Source organism: Dendropsophus ebraccatus, chromosome 13, assembly GCF_027789765.1.
Source record: "Dendropsophus ebraccatus isolate aDenEbr1 chromosome 13, aDenEbr1.pat, whole genome shotgun sequence".
Classification (NCBI taxonomy): Eukaryota; Metazoa; Chordata; class Amphibia; order Anura; family Hylidae; genus Dendropsophus; species Dendropsophus ebraccatus.
In genome coordinates this window covers 57857810-57883644 of record NC_091466.1, presented here as the reverse complement: position 1 = coordinate 57883644, position 25835 = coordinate 57857810, and the positions used below count along the sequence as shown (strand labels likewise).

Below are 25835 nucleotides of genomic sequence, written 5' to 3'. Positions count from 1 at the left end.
TGTTCTTCACAGTTTGGCATGGAGAGACGCAGCTCACAACGGGATCAGGTTGTGAAGGCATACCGGGCAGGTTCCATGTCCAAACCCTATTCTACTTAATAGGGCTTGTGCATGGAACTGAACAGGTGTAGGACGTTGTGGCAAGTTGATTCCCCACGTGTAAGGGTCCATTTACAAAGAAAGATTATCTGCCAAAGATTTGAAGCCAAAGCCAGAAACAAACTATAAACAGAGAACAGGTCATAAGGGAAAGCCTGAGATTTCTCCTCTTTTCAAATCCATTCCTGGCTTTGTCTTAGAATCTTTGGCAGATAATCTTTCTGTGTAAATGGACCCTTATCTGTGGTTCTCCACACTAAGCTGAAGAGCAATGTGGCAGGTGCCAGATGGTTATATAGAAGTTTTACACTGGAAACAAAATGTGGGTTATAGAATTCTGGATTGTATAGTGATAAGATGCTCATTTGTATATTGTCGCCCACAGAATCTTGCTGAGGCGGAGTATGCAGTGGCTTTGTTCATGTATATGCGCCTGCTTGGATATCCTGCTAATCGTATCAGCATCCTGACCACATACAACGGACAGAAACATCTCATCCGTGACATCATCAATCAGCGCTGTGGCAAGAACCCTGTGATAGGCCAGCCTAGTAAGGTGAGTACTGCACAAATAAATCTTTAAATACATATATACCTAGTGAATAGAGATTATAGGCAGCATGATAGTCCTGAAGTAGAAACAGTACTAGTCATTTTAAATTGTAAATATTCCAAAAATGGTCTAGTAATGTGGTCACCTGGTTAAACCCAATCATTATTCTGAGCCTGGGTAAGCAGGCTCCCCCTCTGCAGAAAGTCATGTGATCAGGGATAGGAGGAAGGACAAAACGTTTGGGTAATTTAAAGTATGATGTGAGGTGTGATCATGACACAGTATTCACTGTATTGTGAAAGTGGCATAAACTGATGTTAAAGCGGTTGTCCAGGTTTCTTCCAGGGACAGCACCACTCTTGTCTCCATTTTCGGTGGGGTTTTGCAACAAATGGTGCTTTTTGAACAGAAAGATTTGAAAAGAGGAGAAATCTCAGTCTTTACTTTATAACCTGTTCCTGACTTTGGCTTAAAAAATCTGTCAGATAAATCTGTGTGTGTAAATGTACCATTACTTCTATTGAAGTGAATGGAGCTTAATTGCTAACTACATCTGAACTGGAGACAAGTGTGGTGCTGTCTCTGGGAGAAAGTGGCCATGTTTTTCTAATAATTTTAATGTACCTGTCCTCATTTAAAAACTTTTGACATGTCATAGTGATATGTCAAAAGTTTTGATCGGTCTGAGGGTTTGGGCCTTTACCGATCATGAGAACGAGCGTAGAGAGGTCCGTGCTTGGTGTCAGTGAAAGTGTTGGGCTCCATAAACTTTCATTAGGGGCCTGACTCATCACGTGACACAGAGGTGGGAGAGGACCGCACTCAGCTCTCAGCTCGTTCTCATAATCGGTACAGGTCTGAACACTCGGACCCGGACTGATCAAAATTTTTGACATTTGAAAATATTTTTCTGATGACAGGCACACTTTAAGCACAAACTTTTAATAAATGCTGGGTTAGTAAATAAATATATAGTTTCTTATCCACTGAACATGCTGTCATTGCATTATCAGACATTCTTCCAAGAAGAATCTTGGAAGAAGAAAGCAGCATTACCCTCTAAAACAAGGATAATCATGTCTGTGTTCTTGTAGGTCACCACTGTGGACAGATTCCAGGGACAACAGAATGACTATATCATCTTGTCTCTTGTCAGAACCAAGGCTGTGGGTCATCTGAGGTAAGCAGTAGCCTTATAAATCATCCCACGTACCTCTCTCCACTATAACATTGTGTTAGGGCTGAGCAAGTAACTGGATTTATTTAATTACTTTGCCTTTTTAAAATCTTCTCCAGTCAATGCATGGTACTGGGGCTGAATTGTAATACCGCACGCAACCTGACAACAGGGCTGGTGCTGTTTTTGCAAGAAAGTAGCCTTTTTTTCTAATCCTGGATAATTTCCTTTAAGCATCTATTGTGAATAGATGTTTTATCTATCTGGTGTCACCTGTCACTGTAGACTTGCTTGTGATGATGGAAAGTGATCATTACAGAACAGGAAATGTCATCTTACTATCCCCAGTGGTCAGAATGAAAACGGTAAGATTTCAGGATTATTTTATAATACCGAGAGCCAAATGGAGAATTAAGAAACTGTAACCAAAAATTTTTCAAAGTGACTGTAACACCCCCCCCCCCCCCCCAAACTGCTTGTACCTTTTGGTTAGCTGTTTTTAATGCAAATTCTGTCCTGGGGTCTGTTCGACAGGTGATGCAGTTATTGTGCTAAAACACAACTTTTAAACTTGCCCTGTGACAAATTGGCGTGGCCTAGAGTACCCGTGCCCTAGGATTGCGACACCCCTCTGTCCCTCCTCATTATTGGGAATGCCCCTAGAACATTTTCTCCTATTCATCACCTGTGTGAACACTGCGCATGAGCTAGATCATTAAGGTACCTGTGCCGTGTTCTGTCAGGTGATGAATAGGAAAAATGGTGAAGAAGGCGGGGAGGAAGGACGGATGGGTGTCGCAATCCTAGGGCATTGGTACTCTAGGCCACGCCAATTTGACACAGGGCTGCAAGTTTAAAAGTTGTGTTTTAGGACAATAACCGCATCACCTGGCGAACAAATCCCAGGACAGATGTTTGATTAAAAGCAGCTATCCGAAGGTACAAGCGGTGTGGCGGGGTCAGATTGTGGGTACAGAGTCGCTTTGAAGGGGAACCATCAGCAGGTTAGACTAATCTAACCTGCTGATAGTCCTCTAATGTGCATGGGGCACCAAGGAGGGAAGGTATGTCTCTTACCTTCCTCCTCGTGCCGTTCCTGGGCAGTTAGTAATTGAATCCACTGCCCTGAGCGCCGTCTGGAGCAATGGCACGAAAACTGAAACCGGTGCTGAGGAGGAAGGTAAGAGAGATTAACACATGCACATTAGGGGGCTATCAGCAGGTTACAGTAGTCTAAGCTGCTGATAGTTCCCCTTTAAAAAAAAAAAAAAGCTGTAAAGCAATACAGTGTATATTTATTCTACACTGGTTGTGCTGACTTGCTCAGTACCGTTTATGAATGCGAGCGGCTTTTGGATATTCCAGCTTTCTGACTGGAGTATTTATTCAGAGTGATTGTAAGGCGTTGACACCTTTGTACTGCGCCTCGCAATGTGTCATCTCTCAGTCCGGCCACCATGGATCATGGCTCTTTTACACTGTTTATACAATGTCACAAGTTACTGCTCAGCTTCTTCTTAGAATTATGAATAAATCCATGATGATGTCAAGAAGCTGAGGCCCCACCACTGCAAGTGTTTTCTTTAAATTATTTCCTATGGAAAGACTGATTTTGATCTATGGTTAATGCATGTGCTGGGAAACATACTGAGTTACATCAAGTGGTATCCGCCACACTTACACTAATGTAGGATCTGTTTATTGGCAAACTATAAACCTTTTAATGGCAGATACAAGGGACGAGTGCGTTTACAATAGGAACAAAGCAAATCGCTTTGTTAGGATCGGCCAGCAGCTTGTCAGGCTGTGGGCTTTGAAGTGTGTGACCTCCTCTCCGGGTGCCAGAAAAAGCTGGATGCAGTCCTGGGAAACTGGGAGAAGTTTCCCAGGACTGGATCCAGCTTTTCCCAGCACCTGGGGAGGAGGTCACACACTTCAAAGCCCACAGCCTGACAAGCTGCTGGCCGATCCTAACAAAGCGATTTGCTTTGTTCCTATTGTAAATCTGCTCATCGCTAGCAGATGGCATTATAGCCTATAGGTTACGTATTCCACTGTTAGGCATCCATTTAATACATGCGTCACATAGATATGAGAATTAATGGGCACATTATGTAAAGTACAACACCCATAGGTTATTATGGTATGCTTTACCTTTCTATGTAGTGTCTTTAGGCAGAGTTTTATAAGTATTATTCTGTATATAGGTGTGTGTTTGCTATTGACACTCTACCTAATGGTGCGTTTACTCAGAGAGATTTATCTGAGAGATTTTTGAAGCCAAAGCCAGGAATGGATTTAAGAAGAGGCAAAATCTCAGTGTTTCCTTTATGACCTGTTTTCTGCTTAAAGTCTGTTCCTGGCTTTAAAAAAATCTGTCAGATAAATCTGTGTAAAAGCAAGACCAGAATGAGGCCATAAAGCAATACTCTCATAAATTTTATTGCATAAACATAAAAACCGTGTGCCAGAAAAAGACCACTTGGTCCATCTAGTCTGCCCCTTTAGTACTGTATTTCCTTTCTTTTTATCTTAGAATAGATATATGTTAATCCTAGGTGAGTTTACATTTTGTTATTGTAGAGTTATCTATCACATCTGCTGGAGGCTTGTTCCAAGCATCTACTACTCTTTCAGTAAAGTAATATTAAAGGGGTTATCCAGTAAAAAAAATTCTTTCAAATACGCTGGTTTCAGAAAGTTATATGGATACATGGACAGAGGTGACAGAGCACTGTGTCAGACTGGAAAGAATACAGCACTTCCTGCAGGACATACAGCAGCTGACATATATATTCCCTTATGTGGTTTCCTTATAGAATGAGGACGATTTGCTATCAGATACTCATGTGCTCAGAGCCCCCCGCCCCACATCTGGCCATGTGCCCAGCACATCACACCTGACTGTCATATATGACGTACTTCTCCCATAGGGCTTCAATTACCTTCTATTATTTTTCTGCATCTTCTTATAGACAGGAACTTGAAGAACAAAAAAGAATTAGGCTTCTATTGTCTTGAGACTTCTTGTAATAAGCTGCAATACAGATAATTGTCTCCTGACAGCTCCCATTTGTTTGGATTGAATATATTGTAGAATGGAATGGAAATACTCATTAGCAGTATAATACTTCATGTTCCTCTGTGTACATCCAGCTGGGCGCCATTGTGGACTGGACCAGATACATGTCCCGTGTTAGAGCCGTGTTACATGGTATTACCTCTTTCTGTTGTGTTCTTGTCCTTTAGCGTTATCCATTGCTCATGTGTATGAAGTGAAGGAGTGTGAGATTTTATTTATGCAATTACACACTTTTTACTATTAACTCAGCAGCGCCCCCTCAGTTTATTCCCAGTATTACAATAAGAAAAAATATTTTAACCCAAATTATATTTTTTTTATAAATAAAGATGAAAATTTTTATATATATATATATATATATATATATATATATATATATATATATATATATATATATATATATATTATATATATATATATATATTTTTTTTTTTTTAACGGGATGTCTCCACAGCCAGGGGAAGCCTTTTATCCATTAGCATCAATAAAAATAAGCAATAAAATAGTTCCTCTAACTAGCAGACCCTCTGGCTAATCTCCAGCCCTGACATTTATTTTCATTACCCCGCGGTGTTTATAATGTGCTGGGATATTACAAGGCGCTTAGCCGTGTCTCCAGGAACAGAGTGCTAGGTCATTCCCTGACTGAGGATAGAAAACACAGATGGAGATTGGAACAAAAAAAAACTGTATAGACAAAGCTGCAGGAGGACGTGCACAAGCTTGTAAATGTTCGTGAAGGAGGACAACCCGTGAAGGAGTGAGTCTGTTTACTGATCTAAAACTTCCTGAACAGCATTGTTGGCAGAATCTTCTGAGCCTAAGAAATCCCTAGAGATAAGTATAGGAATCCTCCATGTGACTTTAGCATGTTGGTGTAGATCATATGACTCTGATCCTCAAAGAGCTTATGTGGTGATGTAAAATGGAAACCTTTTACCCCCTTTGCCTTGATTTTGGATGTATGACCATAAACCACATCTGTGCAGATCCCCAGTTCGCTACAAAACTAGTGGTTCTTTTTTTATTATTTTTTATCCCAGCGTTTTTGGATTGCGGCAGTTTTGGTGGGTAGACTAATGGTCCTTTTACACGGAACGATTTATCGTTTGAATTTGCACGATAACGATCGAATTCGAATGATAATCGTACGTGTAAATGCAGCGAAAAAAATTCGCAGATTGTTCAGTGTAAACAGTCTTTCAACGATTTCACCTATGTGTGAGATAGGCTTAAGCCATCGCATAACGATAAACGCTGATCGTTATAAAAAAAAACATTGTTCATTCAAAATCGTGCGATCGGGCGAATTATCGCTCCGTGTAAAAGTAGCATAAATTATGGTAGTCTACTTGGTAGTGTTACACCTCATTTACACGTTCAGTAGTTTTTCAGAACCATATATTTTGTTAACTCCGCCAAAAATGTGTAGTACATCCGTAATCCGTACTCTTTTTTACAGATCCACAAAAATAGGAAGGTGATAGTTTAGTTTAAGGGGTTGTCCGGGGGTAGCACATTTTTAACATGTTGCTGCTAGAGATGAGCGGATTTTCCAAAGTTCGGGTTCGTATGAACCTGAACTATCGGCATCTGACTCCCGCTGTCTGCCGGCTCCGTGCAGCGGGTGGATACAGCCAGGAGAACTCCTAGAAAACTGGGATACAGCCTATGCTAATGGCCGTATCCCAGTTTTCTAGGCGTTCCTTAGGCTGTATCCACCCGCTGCATGGAGTCGGCAGACAACGGGAGTCAGATGCCGATAGTTCAGGTTCATATGAACCCGAACTTCGGGAAATCCGCTCATCTCTAGTTGCTGCCGTATAAGAAAACAATAACAAACATGTTATACTTACCTCTCTGCGATTCCCTGGTGTCCCGCTGCAGTCTGTGTCCCCTCCTGTCTGTATCAACCGTTACTTTCGAGACAAGCTTATTTCAGCCAATCAGTGACTGAAATAGGACAGCACCATGGTCAGTGACTGCTGAGTGGGCTGTCACTCCCAAGACGGGCTTGTCTCGGAATTCACGGCGGCTACAGACAGTGGGGGACACCATTGACCACATCGGGACACCAGGGCAGCGTGGAGAGGTATGTTTATTATATTTTGGCAGCGACATGTTAAAAATGTGCTAGCGCCAGACTTTATGGACGTTTCTTCTGGAAAAATTAAACTGTCTGCAGTTTTTGCAAAGTCTTTGGGAGAGTTTGTAATTTTTGCGTAAAAATATGGGACAGTGTGAATAGCTCAATAGAAATAGGACCCATTGACTCCAAGTGGGCTGTTCACACTGTCAGTATACTTACAGATCTGAGAAGCTCTAGGCAGTCCTGGAATTGCGGCACAGACTGTCCCATAGAAGTTTATGGGCGTATTCGTAATTTTTATGCATGCAACGTCTGTGAATTTGTAAAAAAAAAAAAAAAAATAGATGAGTAATGATTTTAAACCATTCCCACTTAGTTAACTATTTCCTTCCCCTTTTTTTGCTAATCGCAAACAATTCATCCATAATCCATATTTTTTGTGGGATTGCGGGCGATTCCAGACATAATATACAGTCCTGAGTAACTACTGAACGGGTGACTGTAGCCTAAGACCACATTTAAGTGGCACTATATTTTTGCGAACCATATTTTGAGCCTGCATTTTTCTGTCCGCCATCTGCAAAAATTAGTCGTCGTGCATCGTTAGTATCATCCGTATTGTCCATATTTTTTTTTTTTTGCAAATCCGTAAAAGTGGAAAGTACTTTTAAGAAAATGTGGAATGGTCAAAATGATGACACTAGTTAGAATTGCGGTTCCATGTTGTTGTTTTTTTGCGGACATTGCGAACATAACGTTTGCAGTGTGCACAAAAAAAATACTTCTATTGGTTTGTCCTCAAAATTTGAGGATGTGTAAATAGGCACATATATACAAATGGGATCTGCAATTCTAGCTAGTGTGAATTTGTGCGGATGTGTGAATGAGGCCGAAGGTCAATAGAGATGGATAGGAAATTATCAGCTATCATATGTTCTGCTTTCTGTTGATGTTTTCATACATTTGTGAATGGGACCTAAAATATTGCCAATAATCTTTATGTACTTAGTCGGATAGTTCTGCTATGAAGTTGATAGTCCAGCATAATATACCTTATCCATATGTCTCTACTTTGCTGTGTTGTCGTGTCATTTTCCCTTTCAGCTATCAGGGAGCATAATGCAGTGTATATAAGTGTACAGGTATACATGGTAAACAGACCGCCGAACGCTGTGCGCAAATCATGACCTGATCACTTAAAAGTTATCCTTTCCATAGTTCAAACATGACAGGGACACTGGGGCTGAAACCAAGATTCAGCAGAGTTAAACAAATCACTGGAAAGAAGCATGTAGTTTGGGTGTGGGGCTTTGCAGCTCAGTTCCATTGAAGGGAGTGATGTGAGCTTAATTGCACTACCACATACAACCTGAGGACAGGGGTGGTGCTGTTATTGCAAGAAAAAAAAATATAGCTTTTGCTTTTTACAATCCTGGGAAATGTGTAGCAAGTCTCTGTTTTAGTATTATGTACACCAATTAGCCATAACATTAAAGAAGCAGTTCACAAAAAATCATTGACCCCCCCCACACTAGGCGCTGGCATGTGTACTCACTGCCGTCAATCGGTGTCCCGCGGCGTGGCTTCTGGTCCAGCAGCGCCGTTGAAATTTGGTGCGCACATCTCACGTCAGCCTCTGCTGTGACTCCTCTTCTGTGTCCTGTGATTGAACGCCGGAGTACAATCACAGGAGACAGAAGAGGAGTCACAGCAGAGGCTCACGTGAGCGTGTGCCGGATTTGAACGGTGGCACAGGACCGTAACGAAGCCGCGCCGTGGGACACCGATCAGCTGTGGTGAGTACACGTGCTAGCGTCTAGCAGGGGGACCAATAATAATTTCTTTAAAACTGCCCCCAATGCCAGTGTCGGGAACTGCAGGGCTGCACAAGCCCTGGCCCCAACACATTTACATATCACTACCACTGGTGCATGCAGCATTAAGAGTACTAAGCTTCCCCTGATGTCTACAATGCATATTAGCAATAGACTGGACAATATACATGAGGAAGGCAGGATAAGGCTTGTGAATCGCCTAGTAATATAATAGTTTGTAATGCTGGAATACTGTTATTTATCACCTTTTTGCCTTGCAGGGATGTGAGGCGTTTAGTTGTTGCGATGTCCAGAGCTCGGCTTGGACTCTACATATTTGCCCGAGTTTCCCTCTTCCAGAACTGTTTTGAGCTGACCCCTGCATTTAGACAGCTGACCGCACGCCCCCTACGACTGCACATCTCACCAGGAGAATCCTTCCCAACACAGAGGAGGGTAAGTACAAGGGAAAGTGATGAGACGCTGAGTACATTTTCCATGAAGCATCTGAATGACACAGTGTCAGTACAGTAGTGCACAGTTCTCAGTTTCGGAGCTCCCAGCATCACGCTCCCAGATCCTGCCACACAGTCCTGCTATAAAGCATCATCAGAGAAAAAGGATTGTGCTGATAGGAAATGAAGGGAGGAATAATATAGTGCAATAAGCACATACAACCAATCTCCACACTACATTATTATATCATGAATTTATGCTTCCACCGCTAACCACAACCACATAGGTCAGCAATGAGCTCACTGTGGTTACTATTCACATAACACATACTTTCCAGATAGTCTAATATATGTAGCATCTCCTGATCAGATTGATGTGACAGGCCGGTGTTGTATTGTTACCTGTCACATTATCTGTCAAATATCCATCTAATAAAACATTTAGGAAAACAAGGACCTCAGTGTTCTGTAGTTCTCGTCTGTCTTCCGTCAGTCCCTGCAGTACATGGCTGCTTAAAAGTTTTATGGGTGCAAAGTGACATATGTTCTTTAGTCTCCAAAAAATCTATTGTACATGTTACTTTTTCAGAATGGAGATGTGCCCCCCTATCCAGCGCAGGTTATCAAGAACATGCCGGAAATGGCAGCATATGTGTACAACATGTATATGCACATGATGCAGAGCAGTCAGCAATACCAGTACCACCAGGTAAGAATATATGTACAGCATGTATACGTGTCTTCATTTTCCACTGTGCATTATAATAAGTAACAGGGGGGTGAGTTATAATAGAAAGATGATGAGCCTAGTTCTTAAAGTGTCACTGTTGTTTAATTTTATTTTTTTTTCTGCAGAATTCAATAGTCCAGGCGATTTTAAGAAACTTTGTAATTGGGTTTATTAGCTGAAAAATGCATTTTTATCATGAAAAAGCAGTTTGAAGCTCTCCCCCTGTCTTCATGATTCTCTTATGGAGAGGGGAGGGATTGAGGCACCAAAACAGGACAACAAATAGTTAATTTACGGCTACATCACCGGGCTATCTCCTGTCAGCACTGACCTCTGAATACCGGCTTTCATACAGGTCCTGCTGTGTAATCCTTTGCTTTCTGCTGGTGACTAATGTCTCATCTCCCTCCTCCGTAGAACAGACAAGGCTCGACTGATGTAAACTAGTCGTGATTTCCTGATAATGAGCAGTGGATGAGAGAGACGAGGGAGGGGGGGACCTGGGGAAAGCCTTTTTGAATGCAGATAATGGCATATTTGCCTAAAAAACCCAATTACTAAGTTTCTTAAAATCACTTGGACTATTGATTTCTGCAAAAAAAAAAAAAATATATATATATATATATATTTCACACCATGACCCCATCAGAAGAATGAGCTGAGAGAAGTCTGCGTAAAGTGTGTTCTTTCCTGGCTCTGTATTAAGTTTCTTATGACTGTGCTCATTTCTGGATGTCAGGTGGATGGTACATGAAGTAGAACTAAGGTGGGGGTGAAACTACACAAATGACCGTTCTCATGCAGCCAAAACCATACACCTAATGTAATGACCAGGGATTGCACAATTTTGCTATGCAGCCACTGCATTGGTCTGTGCACAATGGTGTAGTCTCAGCCACATTTGACGGACTTAAAAAGTTGGGCAAATTGGGGGTAGTGTAAGAAAACCTGGTATGATAAGATAGTAAGGACTCACGCTATTACACATGTTACTGGCTATGGGTAGCACCCACCTAGCATTTATTGATGCAATATTAAAGGGGTATTCCGCTCAACCATAACTTTTGTTGCCTATGTTGAGACTAATTAATTCCATACATAATACGTATTCAGTCTTCTTCCCACAGTTCTGCTGCTTTCTGCTAAAAACACAAAAAGTGTGTGTGAGCTTTTCTCTCCACCCTCCTTTCTAAGACAGCTGATGTGAACAAGTTCCTGGCAGGCTGTATCTTCAACTTTGTGTAATGCTGGGAGGGTTAATCTTAGGTTAAGTAGCTGATTAACTCACTGTAATTATCCCTCCCAGCATTACAAGGTTGCAGATAGGGTCTTGTTTACATCAGCCGTCTCAGAAGGGAGGGGAGAAAGATAAGATTATACACAGATTTTTGTGTCTTCAGCAGAAAGCAGCAGCTCAGAACTGGGGGAAGGAGACATAATAGCTAACAAGTATGGAAGGAATTGTTAGTCTCACCATGGGCAGAATTATATGAAAAGTTATGTTTGAGCGGAATACACCTTTAAGATATTTGGGGAATAGGAGCTGTTACATTGTAAGGCTATGTTCACACTACGTAAAATAACGGCCGTTATTTTGCGACCGAAACTACGGCTGTAGAATTACGAGCGTACGGGCTAGTAGTAAAACTACGGCGGTTGTTTAAAGGGGTTGTCCGGCGATAAAAAATTATTCACAGAATAACACACATTACAAAGTTATACAACTTTGTAATGTATGTTATGACTGTGAATGGCCCCCTTCCCCGTGTCCCACCACCCCCACCCGTGTACCCGGAAGTGTGGTGCGCTATACATTACCTGTCACGTGCCGACCACGGTCTCCGATCCTTAGCAGTGACGTCTTCTTCGGGAGACCGGCGGATCTTCCCGAGTGCCGGCCGCCCTCTGCAGCGTCATCCGAAGCTCAGCCGCGATTGGCTGAGCATAACTGTGCTCAGCCAATCGCGGCTGAGCAGCTGATGACGCTGCAGAGGGTGGCCGGCACTCGGGAAGATCCGCCGGTCTCCCGAAGAAGACGTCACTGCTGAGGATCGGAGACCGTGGACGACACGAGATGCGGTGAGTATAATGCACCACACTTCCGGGTCTAGCGTGGGTGGGGGGAAACACGGGGAAGGGGGCCATTCACAGACATAACATACATTACAAAGTTGTATAACTTTGTAATGTGTGTTATTCTGTGAATAATTTTTTATCGCCGGACAACCCCTTTAATTTTGCTTCCTAGCATGTTTCTTAGCGGGCTGAAACAGGTCATTTACTTTAAATACTGCGCCCAGCCCGAGAAACCACTTAAAAATTTTTTTACATCAAAATCAAGTTTTATTTGGCAGATATAAGTTTTACGCCCGCGGCTGCATTGAAATCCACGGCCGTTGTTGGAGCATTAACGGCCGGAAATAATTGACATGTTTATTTTTCACGGGGACGTATATACAACGGCCGTTATTTGATACGCAGTGTGCATTCAACGGCCGTAGTTCCATTACATTGCAGTCACATCAGTGAACCTCAAAATAATGGACGTTGTTTTGCGGCGAGAACAACGGCGGTTATTTTACGTAGTGTGAACATAGCCTAAGCCTCATCTCAAGGTACAGTGCTGCCAAGAATAAAACTCCAGGATTTGGGAGAAATTTGCCTCAAAGGTAGTTGCTTTTATTATGCGAATGTGTTTCGGGACACAAGTCCCTTCATTAGATCAATGATTGATTCCTGTAGTCTATATAAATATTGCCTCAAATTGTAAGCCTGGAAAAGATGAGGTCAGTCATAGGAGACCTAAGACCCTCTTTTCCACATGAATAGAGCACTTTGAAAGTGACCCTAATGTATGCAGATCACAGCAATCGCTGGCCGAGCTGTCAGGTTGGGGTTCAGCTGCATTTACCTGTACTGTCTAGACTAGGGATGGGGAACCTTTCGGTCCTCCTGCTGTTGCATAACTACAATTGCCATCATGCCTGGACAGCCAAAGCATGCTGGGAATTGTAGTTTTGCAACAGCTGGAGGGCTGAAGGTTCCCCATCCCTGGTCTACACCATATGTGTCAAACTTAGGCCCTCCAGCTGTTTTAAGACTACAATTCCCATAATGCCTGGACAGCTAAAGCTTTGGCTTCCAAGGCATGGTGGGAATTGTAGTTTTGCAACAGCTGGAGGACCCGAGTTTGAAACCTATGATTTAGACAATATAGAGCAATATATCATAAGGCTAGTCTTAGATTAATGCTATACGGAGGGTCTTATGACCTGAACGCATAAGGAATTTATGAGACATTTTGTTTCAAGATGGCACTTGTGCAAAAATACATCCATATTACACATTAACTACAATAATACTACTAGTACATCCATTACACATACAGACTGAACACAAGAATAACGTCTCCTACAAGACATATGCACAGTAAGTGGATAAAGACTATTGTGGAAACACATGAAGCCAGTGGTAAAGGAACAATGAGCTGGCACGGCTCCGGATATTCTGCAACATGGCTGAGAACTGTGCTGACATCTGGTAACATCACACAATAGCTTTCGGCTTGTTAATGGCGCGCTGCGGTTTCATTGATCAATTTAAAAAATGCAGCGGTCTGTGGTAACCCCACATGTCGGCACAGTTTTTTGGGTGCATTGTGGGAACCCAGCTTTCCAGAGAATCACTCATCACCCATCAATTATATGTAGTGTTATGTCTTTACTATTCTGTCTAATCCATTTCCTGAGGGTCTGCGGAGGTAGATAGATTCCTTTATTCTGGCTCTTTTCACTCAGCATTTTTGCATTGTCTGGCAGATATATACCCGGAACCCCCTGACAGCTATGACAGATGGCACTTAGTGCCATACATTGATTTACTCCCATGTTTAAAAATGTATATCCTGCGGTACTTTTTTTTTTTTTCTCCTTTATACTGGGTCCAGCTCTGTGGAATAGTGCAGATGACTACGCTATTCCATTCAGCAATTAAAGGGAATCCCTAACAAATATCAAATAGCGGCCAACAGGACACACATCTATGTTTGTCATATACGTCAGCAGATTGCCTAACAGATATGGCAAATGTACCGTACTGCGTTTGTAAGATTAATACCCTCACACCGCCACGATCCAGTGTAAATCATGAGAAACTATATAAGACTAATGATTGTGACCTAACAGATCTAACCTTAAGTGAATATGACTGCAGCAGTTTATCCTATAATGCAGCACAGATGAAGTGTGTGCTCGGAGAGCAGACAGAACGCAGCAGGAGTTCCCTCCTGTTCTTGGCCTTTTCCCCAGCAGTTCAGCAGTAAATCTTTCCGCAGACTCTTGGAAGTCGTTGCACAGCAGTCTCAATGTGCTGCGGGTGCACTAATCCTAATGATTGTGTGCAGCTAAGAATGGAAAATGTTTGTGTCTTCCCAGGGAAATCCAACTTCACCAATTCAGACCAGCTTGTGTACTGTAAAGATTTCTTCAGACACTTAACCCTCTCCTGCTAAACTTCTCCTCTGCTCTTCTGTTAATGGAGTATTCCCACCTGGGGAAGTATGCTCAGATAGGGCATGACTGCTCCAGTTGGGACTACCCCTTTAAGTAGACCATTATTTTAATAAACTTCTGACACATGTCATAAGTTTTGATTGAAGGGGGTCTAAGTGTTTAAACTTCCATTGCTAAAAGAACAACATTAAGGACATGGATAGGGTTAGGTGAGTGAGGGATCGACTCGCCTGGACCAGTTGCGCTTGTATAGCACAACATCTCCTAGTGCGTACATATGCAATAAGCCAAAGCAGCCGTGTTCCCAGATGAGCATGTGATCCAGGGTAAATGCAATGACAATTGGTGTAGGCATCCTCAGAATCACCCTAAGCTTCAGTGAGCACAGATGGGGATTGATGGTCAAGAACGTTAGGAGATCCAAATATTATACGATCATTGTTTTTTAATAGCAGTCTCTTACAATAGCGCGTTATGGGTTGCCAGACCCCTTTCTTAACGTCTCTTTACTTGAGAAAGGGGTCTGGTACCCCGAAACACCCCTTCCATTGCTTAAAAGAGGGAGCAGAAGTGCTCTCCTGAATGTGGCGCTTCTTCATTTGTGCGTTTCTCATACTGCTTCTTCTGTTTATTGAGGAGAGCCAACCTAATACAAAGCATTTAGCACAATACTTCTGCCCCTTATTTTAGCAGTCGTTGGGAGTCTTGGCACCCGGACCACCAACGATCAAAACGTCAGCGTATTTTTTTCAACTCACCCAGTGCCCAGAACTTTAGGACACTGCACTACAGGTTACTAAGATTAAACTCTGTAATAGAGACGACAACAACCCCATAATAATGTTATGTATGTCTGTATCCCAATAGGGCCTCCTGCCTCCACCAGCTGCCAGAAAAGGAGCAGACTTTGCTGCCTCTCAGGATGAAGAGATGGAGGTGGAAGAGAGTATATCTCAAAAAAATGAAGCCGAGTCCAAGAGCCCAGATCAGGAGTCACATGCAACTGCAGATCCTACACAAGGAGAAGAGCAAGAAAGGACAACGCCTACTGGGAAAGAAGATAAGCAGGAGACTACAAGTACAGAACAGACCGAGCAGGTTGCATCAAACAAAACATCTGAGCCCAGTGTGGAGAAGGAACCATCGGGAACAGAGGTAGAGGTGGGCGAGCCATCAGAGGTAGAGGTGGGCGAGCCAGGGCCACAGATGGAAGTGGATCCATCAGAGGTGAAAGAAACTGCAGAAAACATAGGTCAGGCAGGAGAGGATGGTACAGAACATCAAAAGATGCCAGATCATCCAGGAAGGGATAGCGACAGTGAATACAGTGAAGATGAGGGGACAGAGGACTAGAGTATCACGTGATGACCCATACAACAACCAGCTGCGAGTCATCATATACTTTGTAGGAAAGTGCTGAAGTAAAGCTACCTACAATGTAAGCTGCAGGAGCCTCTCACTCTTTTTTCCCCCATTTATAGTCATGAACACTTTTAGACCGTTATCGGCCAAACATGAAGACAAAGCCCAATTGTTTAGAGGAGATGCAGAAAGGAGCTGAATGTTTGGTATGTGCCGGGAGTCTATCCACATCATCTCCTAGAAGAAGGGTCATGTCTTGAATAATAGTTTATTCCTCCTTTAAGAGGATGCATCCAGTACACTGGCTATGAAAAGGTTAATGTGAGTTTTGTCCATGCACACAGCTGCAAAACAAAATGGGGCGGACAGGCATGATTCACAGTGAATTTCTTGAGGTCCACCCAAACCATGGAATTTTTTTTTTTTTTTTATTTGTAAACTTGGCAGTAAAGTTTATTTTGTACAAAACTGGCTTCTTCCCTGTCTTATTCTTCAGGCTGTATTCCATCTCTGCTCCAAGGAAAATTAAAAAAATAAATGACAGGATGTGCTGCTGCTTACAGATGTAGCAGAGCCGAATCCTACTAGAGAATGTACACAATCCTACATAATCCTAACTCCACGCAGAACATCTAATAGTTTGATTTGTTTCAGATGACAAACTCAGATCTGCTGTTCTCGTACTAAAGATTAAAAACCTTTACAGTATTTATGGTGTCCGCTAGCGTTTGACCATGGATGGTACCGATAAAGCTAATAAAAATTCAGCCCGTTATGTGCACAGTCTTTATGCAACCCTTGTCTGTAGACAGGCAGCCTGTAAACAAATAAATCAACAGCGTAGATAGTCCCTAAAGTCATCATGTGATTGATATAAGTGTAGACATAGTGAGGCAGGGCGTGAATTATGGCTGCGGTGCTGGATTCGAGTTATAGTCATTGACTGAGAAATGTCAGACTATAAGGCTAAATTCACACCAGATATCTACTCTCAGTACAATGTTAGTGATTAAGATTTTAACAAACCTCACAACATTAAACATCCACAATTTTATAATAAAAATCTGATCAAAATAATTACTAGACAATATCAAAACCAGGAGGGATTCCTCATTTTCCTAAAGTGATACTCCAGAGAAAAGAAGAAGAAGGAAAAAAAAAAGAGATGGTGATTAGGTGTCCTGTGAGTATGCTATAAATGTCCAAGGTGGGAATAGCCCCTAGAATTCTTTCTTGGGGTTCCCTCCTTTCAGATCAACTGGTGTCTGAAAGTTATACAGATTTGTAAAAGACTTCTATTTAAAAATATCAAGTCTTTCATTACTTATCAGCTGCTGTATGTCCTGCAGGAAGTGGTGTATTCTTTTCAGTCTGACACTGTGCTCTCTGCTGCCACCTTTCTCTCTCAGGAACTGTTTAAAGCATTAATAAATCTCCATAGAAAACCTCTCCTGCTCTGGACAGTTCCTGTCACGGACAGAGATGGCAGCAGAGAGCACTGTGTCAGACTGGAAAGAATACACCACTTCCTGCAGGACATTTAGTAGCTAATAAGTACTGGAAGACTTGAGATTTTTAAATCTGTATAACTGTCTGACACTAGTTGATTTGAAGAAAAATTTCTCCAGAGCTTAAGAACGGGGAAACACAGTGGAAAGGTCAAATAAGTTTGACTTTTACCAGTTGTTTCCTGTTCCAGAATCTACATCATACTCTTACTCCTCTCCTTCTCTTACTGATACTTTATTGTGGCAGGAAGACCAAATGCAGAGGGTGATTGGATCATGGATGCCATGGCAATTCAGCACCTTAAAGGGGTTATCCAGCGCTACAAAAACATGGCCACTTTTCCCCCTCTCGTCTCCAGTTTGGGTGGGGTTTCAAACTTGGTTCCATTAAAGTAAATGGAGCTTAATTGAAAACCACACCTGAACTGGAGACAAGAGAGGGTGAAAAGTGGCCATGTTTTTGTAGCGCTGGATAACCCCTTTAACCCCTTAGCGACCCATGACGTATCTAATACGTCATGGTGCCGCTCGGGGTCCCGCCGGGACCCCGCTCTGAACGGCGCTGATCCCAGCTGACACGTGCAGCCGGGCAGTGCCTCTATTAGCCGGCGCGGGTCCCGTTGCCGCGCCGGCTAATTAAGCCTCTAAGTGCAGCTGTCAAACCTGACAGCTGCACTTAGAGGCTTCAGACCTCACGTCCCTGGTGTCTAGTGGGACGGATCTCCCCCCCGCGATCGCATCGAGATCCGTTCTTCTGCCCGTGCCGGGCCTCAGCGTCTGAGTGATGCTGATCCCGGCTCGGCAATAGATTGCTATGGCCTGCAGCAGGCCATAGTAATCTATGACCGATCTAATCGATCTTTGCTGTGTATATACACAGCATTGATCTCTATGAGAGATCAGTGCTGTCTATATACAAGCCCCCCAGGGGGACTTCTAGTTACAGTAAAAAAAAAAAAAAAAGTAAAAAAGTGTTTTTATTAATAAAAAATCCCCTCCCCTAATAAAAGTCCAAATCACCCCCCTTTTCCCATTTTATAAATATAAATTAATAAATAAACATATTTAGTATCGCCGCGCGCGTAATCGCCCGAACTATTAATTAATCACATTCCTGATCTCGCACGGTAAACGGCGTCAGCGCAAAAAAATTCCAAAGTGCAAAATTGCGCATTTTTGGTCGCATCAAATCCAGAAAAAATGTAATAAAAAACTATCAAAAAGTCGTATATGCGCAATCAAGGTACCAATAGAAAGAAGGCATCATGGCGCAAAAACTGACACCTCACACAGCCCCATAGACCAAAGGATAAAAGCGCTATAACCCTGGGAATGGAGCGATTTTAAGGAACGTATATTTGTTAACAATGGCTTGAATTTTTTACAGGCCATCAGATACAATATAAGTTATACATGTTATATATCATAGTAATCGTAACGACTTGAGGAACATGCATAACAAGTCAGTTTTACCATAGGGCGAACGACGTAAATGCAAAACTCCCCGAAATCAAAACAAATTCGTTTTTTTTTTATGGAAAAATAATGCCTGTCATTGCAAAGTACAATTGGTTTCGCAAAAAATAAGCGCTCATATACGTCTCTAGGTGAAAAAATGCAAGCGCTATGGACTTTTAAACTTAAAATGGAATAAGCAAAAGCGCAAAAACGAAAATAGGCTTTGACCTTAAGGGGTTAAGCTGAATCAGACTGGCCAATCCTAAGAACTGTCAGCTCAAAATCAAGACACTCTTATTCCAATAGGGCAGTTTCTACCCCCTTTGATGTCATTTTGCTTCTTCCGACCAGAACTGCAGAACTGTAACCTGGTTTGCCATTTGGCCACTAAGTGTTGCCTGCAGCAATCTCTCGCTAAATAATGGTGTGCAATCATCCACAGTTCACCGTATACAGATGCCATTGTGTATACTGTGATTTTAGCCAACAAAAAAAAAAAAGATCTTTATTACCTCAATAAAAACGCTGAACAAATGTTTGGCATATTATCCACCACAATAAATGTATCATGATTGACAACTGAAAACTTTTCGTTAGTGTCCATATGCCAACTTTACTTGGCATAGTCAAAGTCCAGCTGTAGAGTTCCGGATTCCCTCTTACAAATGTTTTTGTTATTTTTAATACATGTAAAAGTCTACACAAGTCCCTCAAGGAACACAACTGAAGCCCCTCTTACATACTGCACCACCGGCCTCTGTATAAGGGTTAATTTGCTTTAGGAAGTCAAAGGCCGCTATAATAATTGATTCAACATCTCAAGCCCATCTAGGCAATATAAAAATGTAAGGAAAACACATTTCAACTGCAACGTGAGAACACAACCTTAAAGGGGTACTCCAGCGGAGGGGGGGCACTTTTTTACTGGGGCCAAGGAGGAGGTGGCCGAGGGAAAACATCGCGGCGCATCCGGGTGTCTGACGCGGGCCCGAGACGTGACGTCTCAGGTCCGCTGAGCCACTCAGTGAAGGAGACGGGATCCATTTCAAGTCCGCTCAGATCCCGCTTCCTTCACTGAGTGGCTCAGCGGACCTGAGACGTCACGTCTCGGGCCCGCGTCAGACACCCAGAAGTGGCCGGGCACCGGAGCGCCACTGGAACTGGGGAGGTGAGTGGACGTCTTTTCCCTCGCCCACCTCCTCCCCGCTGGAGTACCCCTTTAAAGGGGTTGTCCATCAATATTAGATCGGTGGAATCCGGCCAGCTATTAGTAGTGACAGTGCAAGGTGCTTTAGCAATCACAGGCTACTAATAGCTAAGCAATGACAATTCTGAGCACTTGTAAACACTGAAGGCTGCAACGTTCATCCCTATGAACAATAATCAGCTTCTGTAAAAGGCCCTTAAAGGGGTTGTCCAGCGAAAACCTTTCTTTCAAATCAACTGGTGTCAGAAAGTTGTATAGATTTGTAATTTACTTCTATTAAAAAATCTCAAGTTTACCTATACTTATTAGCTGCTGTATGTAATATTGGCCTATCCAGAGTAGAAGCCATTACTATTCACAGCCAGGATAACCCCTCTTTAAAATAATTCTTGAAACTGGACTCTTCTCAAAAAGTAAGGGCCTTGCAATTACATGTCCCAACCACTGACAGTAAGGGCCAGTTCACACAAAGTAAAATTGGCGGAATCCCACCTGCCTCAGGTGTGACACTGTTTCTCTATGCTGTCCACCCAAAGTATTGACATGTCAATTCTTTGAGCAGAGAGCGACTGAAGCGCATGCTTGCGAGAGAAACAGTGTCACACCTGAGGCAGGCGTGATTTCAACAATTTTACGCCGTGTGAACTGGTCCTAAGCGAGCGACGATCTACTAGATCCGCGCCCACTTATTGAGACCAAACACAGCTCCATTATTGTGAAGCAAGCGCTGCGTGGACATTGTTAGCGAAGTCTGTGCAGCCCTTGCTTTTTACGATTCAAAAGTTTTTTATTTTTCAAATAAAGAAGAAACATACAAACAATTAAAGGAAATATAAAGAGAACTGGGATTGTACATCCCACAAAGAAAAGAAGTGCAAATAGAGGAGGGCAAGTCCCACATCTTGCATAGTACAATGAGAGCCAAAAACGAAGTCCAACAATCAGCTTACACTAGGAGGTCTGCAAACATTTCTCATAATAGCTAATAACCTGAAAACTTCTGTATAAAAGCCCTTGCTTTTCACATGAAAATAATAAAGTTTATATTTAGCTATTCTCCCCTGTTGTTCTATAGTCTTTCACCTGGGTTCCCTGCTCACCGCTCACACTTCTGGCCCCAGTCAATCACAGGCCACTCAGCCAATCACTGGGAGCGACAGGATAGTGCTGCGACCAGTGATTGGCTGAGCAGCCTGTCACTGAAGAGATAGGACCAGAGGTTTCAGGGTGAGCAGTGAACTCAGGCACATGCTGCAGGAAGACAGGGGGAGAATAGGTAATGCAATGGTGTTTTTGAGACAACTGAACAATCCCATTGAAGTCTATGGGAGAAAAAATGCCCCAGTTTACAAAAAAAAAAAATCCACACACCCTCAGTATGTTGCATTTTGACAAAACTGCCACAAAGCCTGAAAAACACCAGAAAAGAGAAAAAAACATTGGAACCGGGCCATTGGTCCAAAAAAAGGACCGTGGCATCGGCTTCCCCACTCCGGCGCCATTCTATCCATGTTGAACACTTAAAGCAAATTTACTGATGTTACATTCGCTTTAAACAACAACGCTCAGCCGATGATCATTTCTTTGGCTGATCGTTGTCTTTATTACACAAATCGATAATCTGCTGAATCGTCCTGACCGGGGCAGATTACCGCTCTGTGTAATAGGGCCCTAAGTGTACCCATAAGCAGATCGCTGTTTTGGGGATTGTTATGCCCCATCAGTACAGACAGGCTGGCACAGACTGTCATAGTGTTGAGCAAGCATGTTGGGTCAAGCATAGTGCTTGATACTCAACTGAGCACCTCATGCTGCTCGGGTAAAGGTGCTTGTACTGTTCGGCCATCATTTATATTTCCCACAGCTGAAGAAAACAATTTCAGTTTTTCATTCTATTTTTTGTATATTTTGTCCCTTGAAGGGATGTCTAAACTAAATATACAAAAATTAGAACAAAAAAGTGCAATAGGTCTGTTCATAACACATTAGAACTCCGGCGGTATGCCGGCAATTGCCGTCAGCGTACCATGAGAGTTTTAATGTGTCTTGCGGAAACCTATTGCATTTTTTTTCATTAAAATTTTTGTATATTTCGAGGGACAAAATATGCAAAAATAAAATAGAACAAACAAATTTAAATAGGCTAACCAGGCACCTGGTTAAATTATCGAGCTTCCCATTGATTTCAATGGGGTTTGTTACTAAAGTCTAGCGGTGAAAAAAGCTCAACAAGCACTGGAAATCTGTAGGAACGCAGGAAGAGAATGTTATAACAGATAGAAAAGGTGGAGTTTGAGGCAAATAAGGCTGATGATACAAAAATGTGTAAATATGTACCCATGTACAAGGGAACATCTGATGAGGTAAGCGGGCAGGGATACAGCTAGGTGGGATCACTGCCCTCTCTCCAGCTTGTCCTCAGTTGATGCTTTTCCCATTACATTGTGTATTATATTATATACAAACTGCCAGGCAAAAAAGCTGAGTACGTGTAATCCTCGGCGTTCTCCCCATCTATCATACATCACACACTTAATCTGTCCTTGACGCTTGCAGAATAAAACGAAGGGTTCGGAATGTACAGAGTCCATTAAGCAAAATGACGATTTTAATAACTGGGTAGGTACAAACAAATTGGATTTGTTTACATTGAAATTGCTTCCTCTGAGAGTACAGGAGTATATATGCAAATATATTCATGATTGCCGGAGCAAAGTAGTCTCAAGGGAACTTGTTAACATAAGGACAATGCAGCTGAATGCCATTAACGGAAGCTACTTTCACCTCAGGACTGGGTGTTCGTCGACGCAACAAAGAACATTCACACCTTATGACAATGATCTTCATTGAAATAACGTACCTAAAGGCACAGTTCACACGCGGCATAAAGGTTGTTGAGTCCGCAACAAAACAAGTGAATGGTGGGTTATAAAAGGAAAAAAGAACTATTACAATAGAAACAATTGATGTGGATGGATCATGGAGCAGATTGTGCTGGCTGGCTTACACACGCTCACCGAAGTGTCGTGGACTATGCTGGTTTGTGCTGGCGCCGAGAAAAGAAAGCAGCGTAGTCCACGCCACTTCTGGTGAACATGTAAGCCAGCCGGGAGTAGGTGAGTAGTTGTCAGATGCGATGACAGGAGCGCACATTATGCGCACCTGTCATCCGTGCGGCAGGGGGCGGGGGGTCCGTGCCACAATCCGCACTAGGACATGCCCTATTTTTTCGCAGTGGGGTCGCGGCACGTAACATGTGATTGGCTACATTCACCTGAGTGGCTCCTAAAATTGCCCATGGTCTCGGAACTGCAACAACGGACAATTTTACAGGAGGTGTGAATGCAGCCTTAGAGCAGGTGCATATGTAAGGGGGAAGTTAAAGCCACCCTCCTACTCTGCTTTAAACCACTGCCGAGTCATCAGGACTAGTGTACAACGCACTTGGCAAACTGTTCCGGTTCTGCAACGTCCTCCGAACCCAAACACTCGGCATTTAAGTGTCAACAACTGCAGAAGTTGGATGCCGCCCTACAGAGTCCTGGAAAACATTGATACAGCCATAAGTTGTATCCATATTTTCCTGGCAGCTGTAGGGCGGCATCCAACTTCTCCAGAAGCCGTAAGTCAAATGCCGAGTGTTTGGCTTTGGAGGACGTTGTCAAAGCTGAAACGTTCGCCAAGTCTGCTCTACACTAGTCATGACACAAGGTAAAGACTATGATGGAGCAGAAAGCCAGCAGCTGTAGACTGGTAGACTTGTAGACCACAGGTGATATCACACATGCCTGTAACGTACTGATAACATCATAGGATATGGTCACTGTGTGTATGTGCCACTGTCAGGGCACTATTAGGGTATGTTCACACTGAGCATATTAGGCTGAATTCCGCCGCGGAATCCCGCCTGCCTCAGTGTGCCATAACCTGTCTATGGGAGACCTCTGGCGCCACCGCTCTCCTTTCAAAGAATTGACAAGTCAATTCTTTGAGCGGAGAGTGGCAGCAGCGGAGGCTCTCCCATAGACAGGAGGGATTCCGTGGCAGAATTCAGCCTGATTTACTCAGTGTGAACATACCCTTACTGTGAGGACAGAAGGAAAGGTGAAGTGTTACCGTGTGGGGACAGTAAGGGGGGTACTATGCATGCATTACTACTCCTGTGTTTGTGTAGAAGCACCAAGGAAAGGGGCAGTGTAGCGGGTGAGGAATAGGTCGGGAGTGTGCTGGAAAAGCGGAGCCAAAGACATCTGGGCAGCAGACTCTACAGAGATGAGTCACGGCTGGAAGAAGTCTGGAACAGATAGAAAAGGAAAAGTGAATGATTCCAAGCAGGGAAGATCTGTGTAAGTGCCTGGATGTAAGATGTAGCTACGGTTAGACATGGTACTATCTACCACTATATGGTTACTTCATAATGGTAATATTGGTCTTAGTATAGTAAGCACTTTCCAGATTACTCTGCTCTTTCCGTCTGCTTCATAGAAATCAATAGAACCGCGGGTCACGTGCCGTACCCGCTGCTGTATTCATAACATAGCAGTTGGGGGCCCGATACGGAGATCGGCTGGGGGTACAGAGGTCAGACCCCTCTGCAATCTCTTACTTGTCCCCTTTCCTGTTGATAGGGGACAAGTTAATTTTGCCCAGACAGGGGTTATCCAGCTAAAATCTTTTTGCTTCAAATCAACTGGTTTCAACTAGTTATATAGATTTGTAATTTACTTCTATTTAACAATCTCAAGCCTTCCAGTACTTATCAGCTGCTGTATGTCCTGCAAGAAATGTTGTTTTATTTTCAGTCTGACACAGTGCTCTCTGCTGCCACCTCTGTCCAAGACGGGAACTGTCGAGAGCAGTAGCAAATCCCTATACAAAACCTCTCCTGCTCTGGACAGTTCCTGTCTCGGACAGACGTGGCAGCAGAGAGTTCTGTGTCAGGTTGAAAAGAAAACAACCTTTTTTTTTGCAGGACACTCAGCAGCTGATAAGTACTGCAAGACTTGAGATTTTTAAATAGAAGTAACTTACAAATCTATATAACTTTCTGAAACCAGTTGGTTTGAAAGAAAAAGATTTTCGCTGGACAACCCCTTTAAGCATTGACGACTGAGAACTGCCCCTAATAGTGCTTCTTGCCCCTTGGGTGCTATGTTGTTGCAGTGTGAGGATAGCATCACTATTCAGGGTAAACGCTTCCATTCCATGGCAGTTATTAGGGAATGGGAGATTTCTATCTACATCACATCTCCTAATACAGGAGTCAAACGATGTTTTAAGGTGAGCGTTCCTTTTACAGGGAGATTCTACACAATGAAGGGAAGGACGAGTGCCAAGTTGTTTGCTGCAACAAGACCATAACTTATTATCCCAGAAGCTAATAATACTCAGGCCATCTGATGCTCCTGCCAGCCGGGAGGTAACGCAAGGTAAATGTTCTCGGTGAAATAAGGCGGCAGTAATAGTACTGCAGAGCTCTGCATCTCTCTCTGGTGCCATAAGAACATTTGTATTTATCACTTACGCAGACAATACACAGATGTCGCCCACTAGGTGCCACCATCCCCGTCACTGGGCGAATGACGGTGTCCGCAATGGCGTAGGTGCGGTGCGGCCTGTCTGTGTATTCTGCAAAAACTTACTCTGAAAGTGTGAGACTATTCATATACAGAGACAAGGTATGATTCCCCTTATGTACATACTATATCAATGGCCCGAATGTTTATAGTCTGTGTAAACTGTATTAAAACCGGTGGTTCATATAAGACAATGGGGGAGATTTATCAAACA

At 43.0% G+C, this 25835-nt stretch overlaps 1 protein-coding gene across 1 annotated transcript in view; it reads left to right on the top strand.

Moving 5' to 3' along the window:
- Positions 1 to 16321, top strand: part of AQR (aquarius intron-binding spliceosomal factor) — a 79170-nt gene extending 62849 nt beyond the window's left edge. The window contains exons 31-35 of the mRNA XM_069949289.1: positions 485 to 655; positions 1747 to 1832; positions 9096 to 9270; positions 9859 to 9978; positions 15378 to 16321. Coding sequence (XP_069805390.1) covers positions 485 to 655; positions 1747 to 1832; positions 9096 to 9270; positions 9859 to 9978; positions 15378 to 15863 — 1038 coding nt within the window. The 3' untranslated portion in view covers positions 15864 to 16321. The remainder of the gene's footprint in view (positions 1 to 484; positions 656 to 1746; positions 1833 to 9095; positions 9271 to 9858; positions 9979 to 15377) is intronic.
- The last annotated feature ends 9514 nt before the right edge of the window (positions 16322 to 25835 follow it).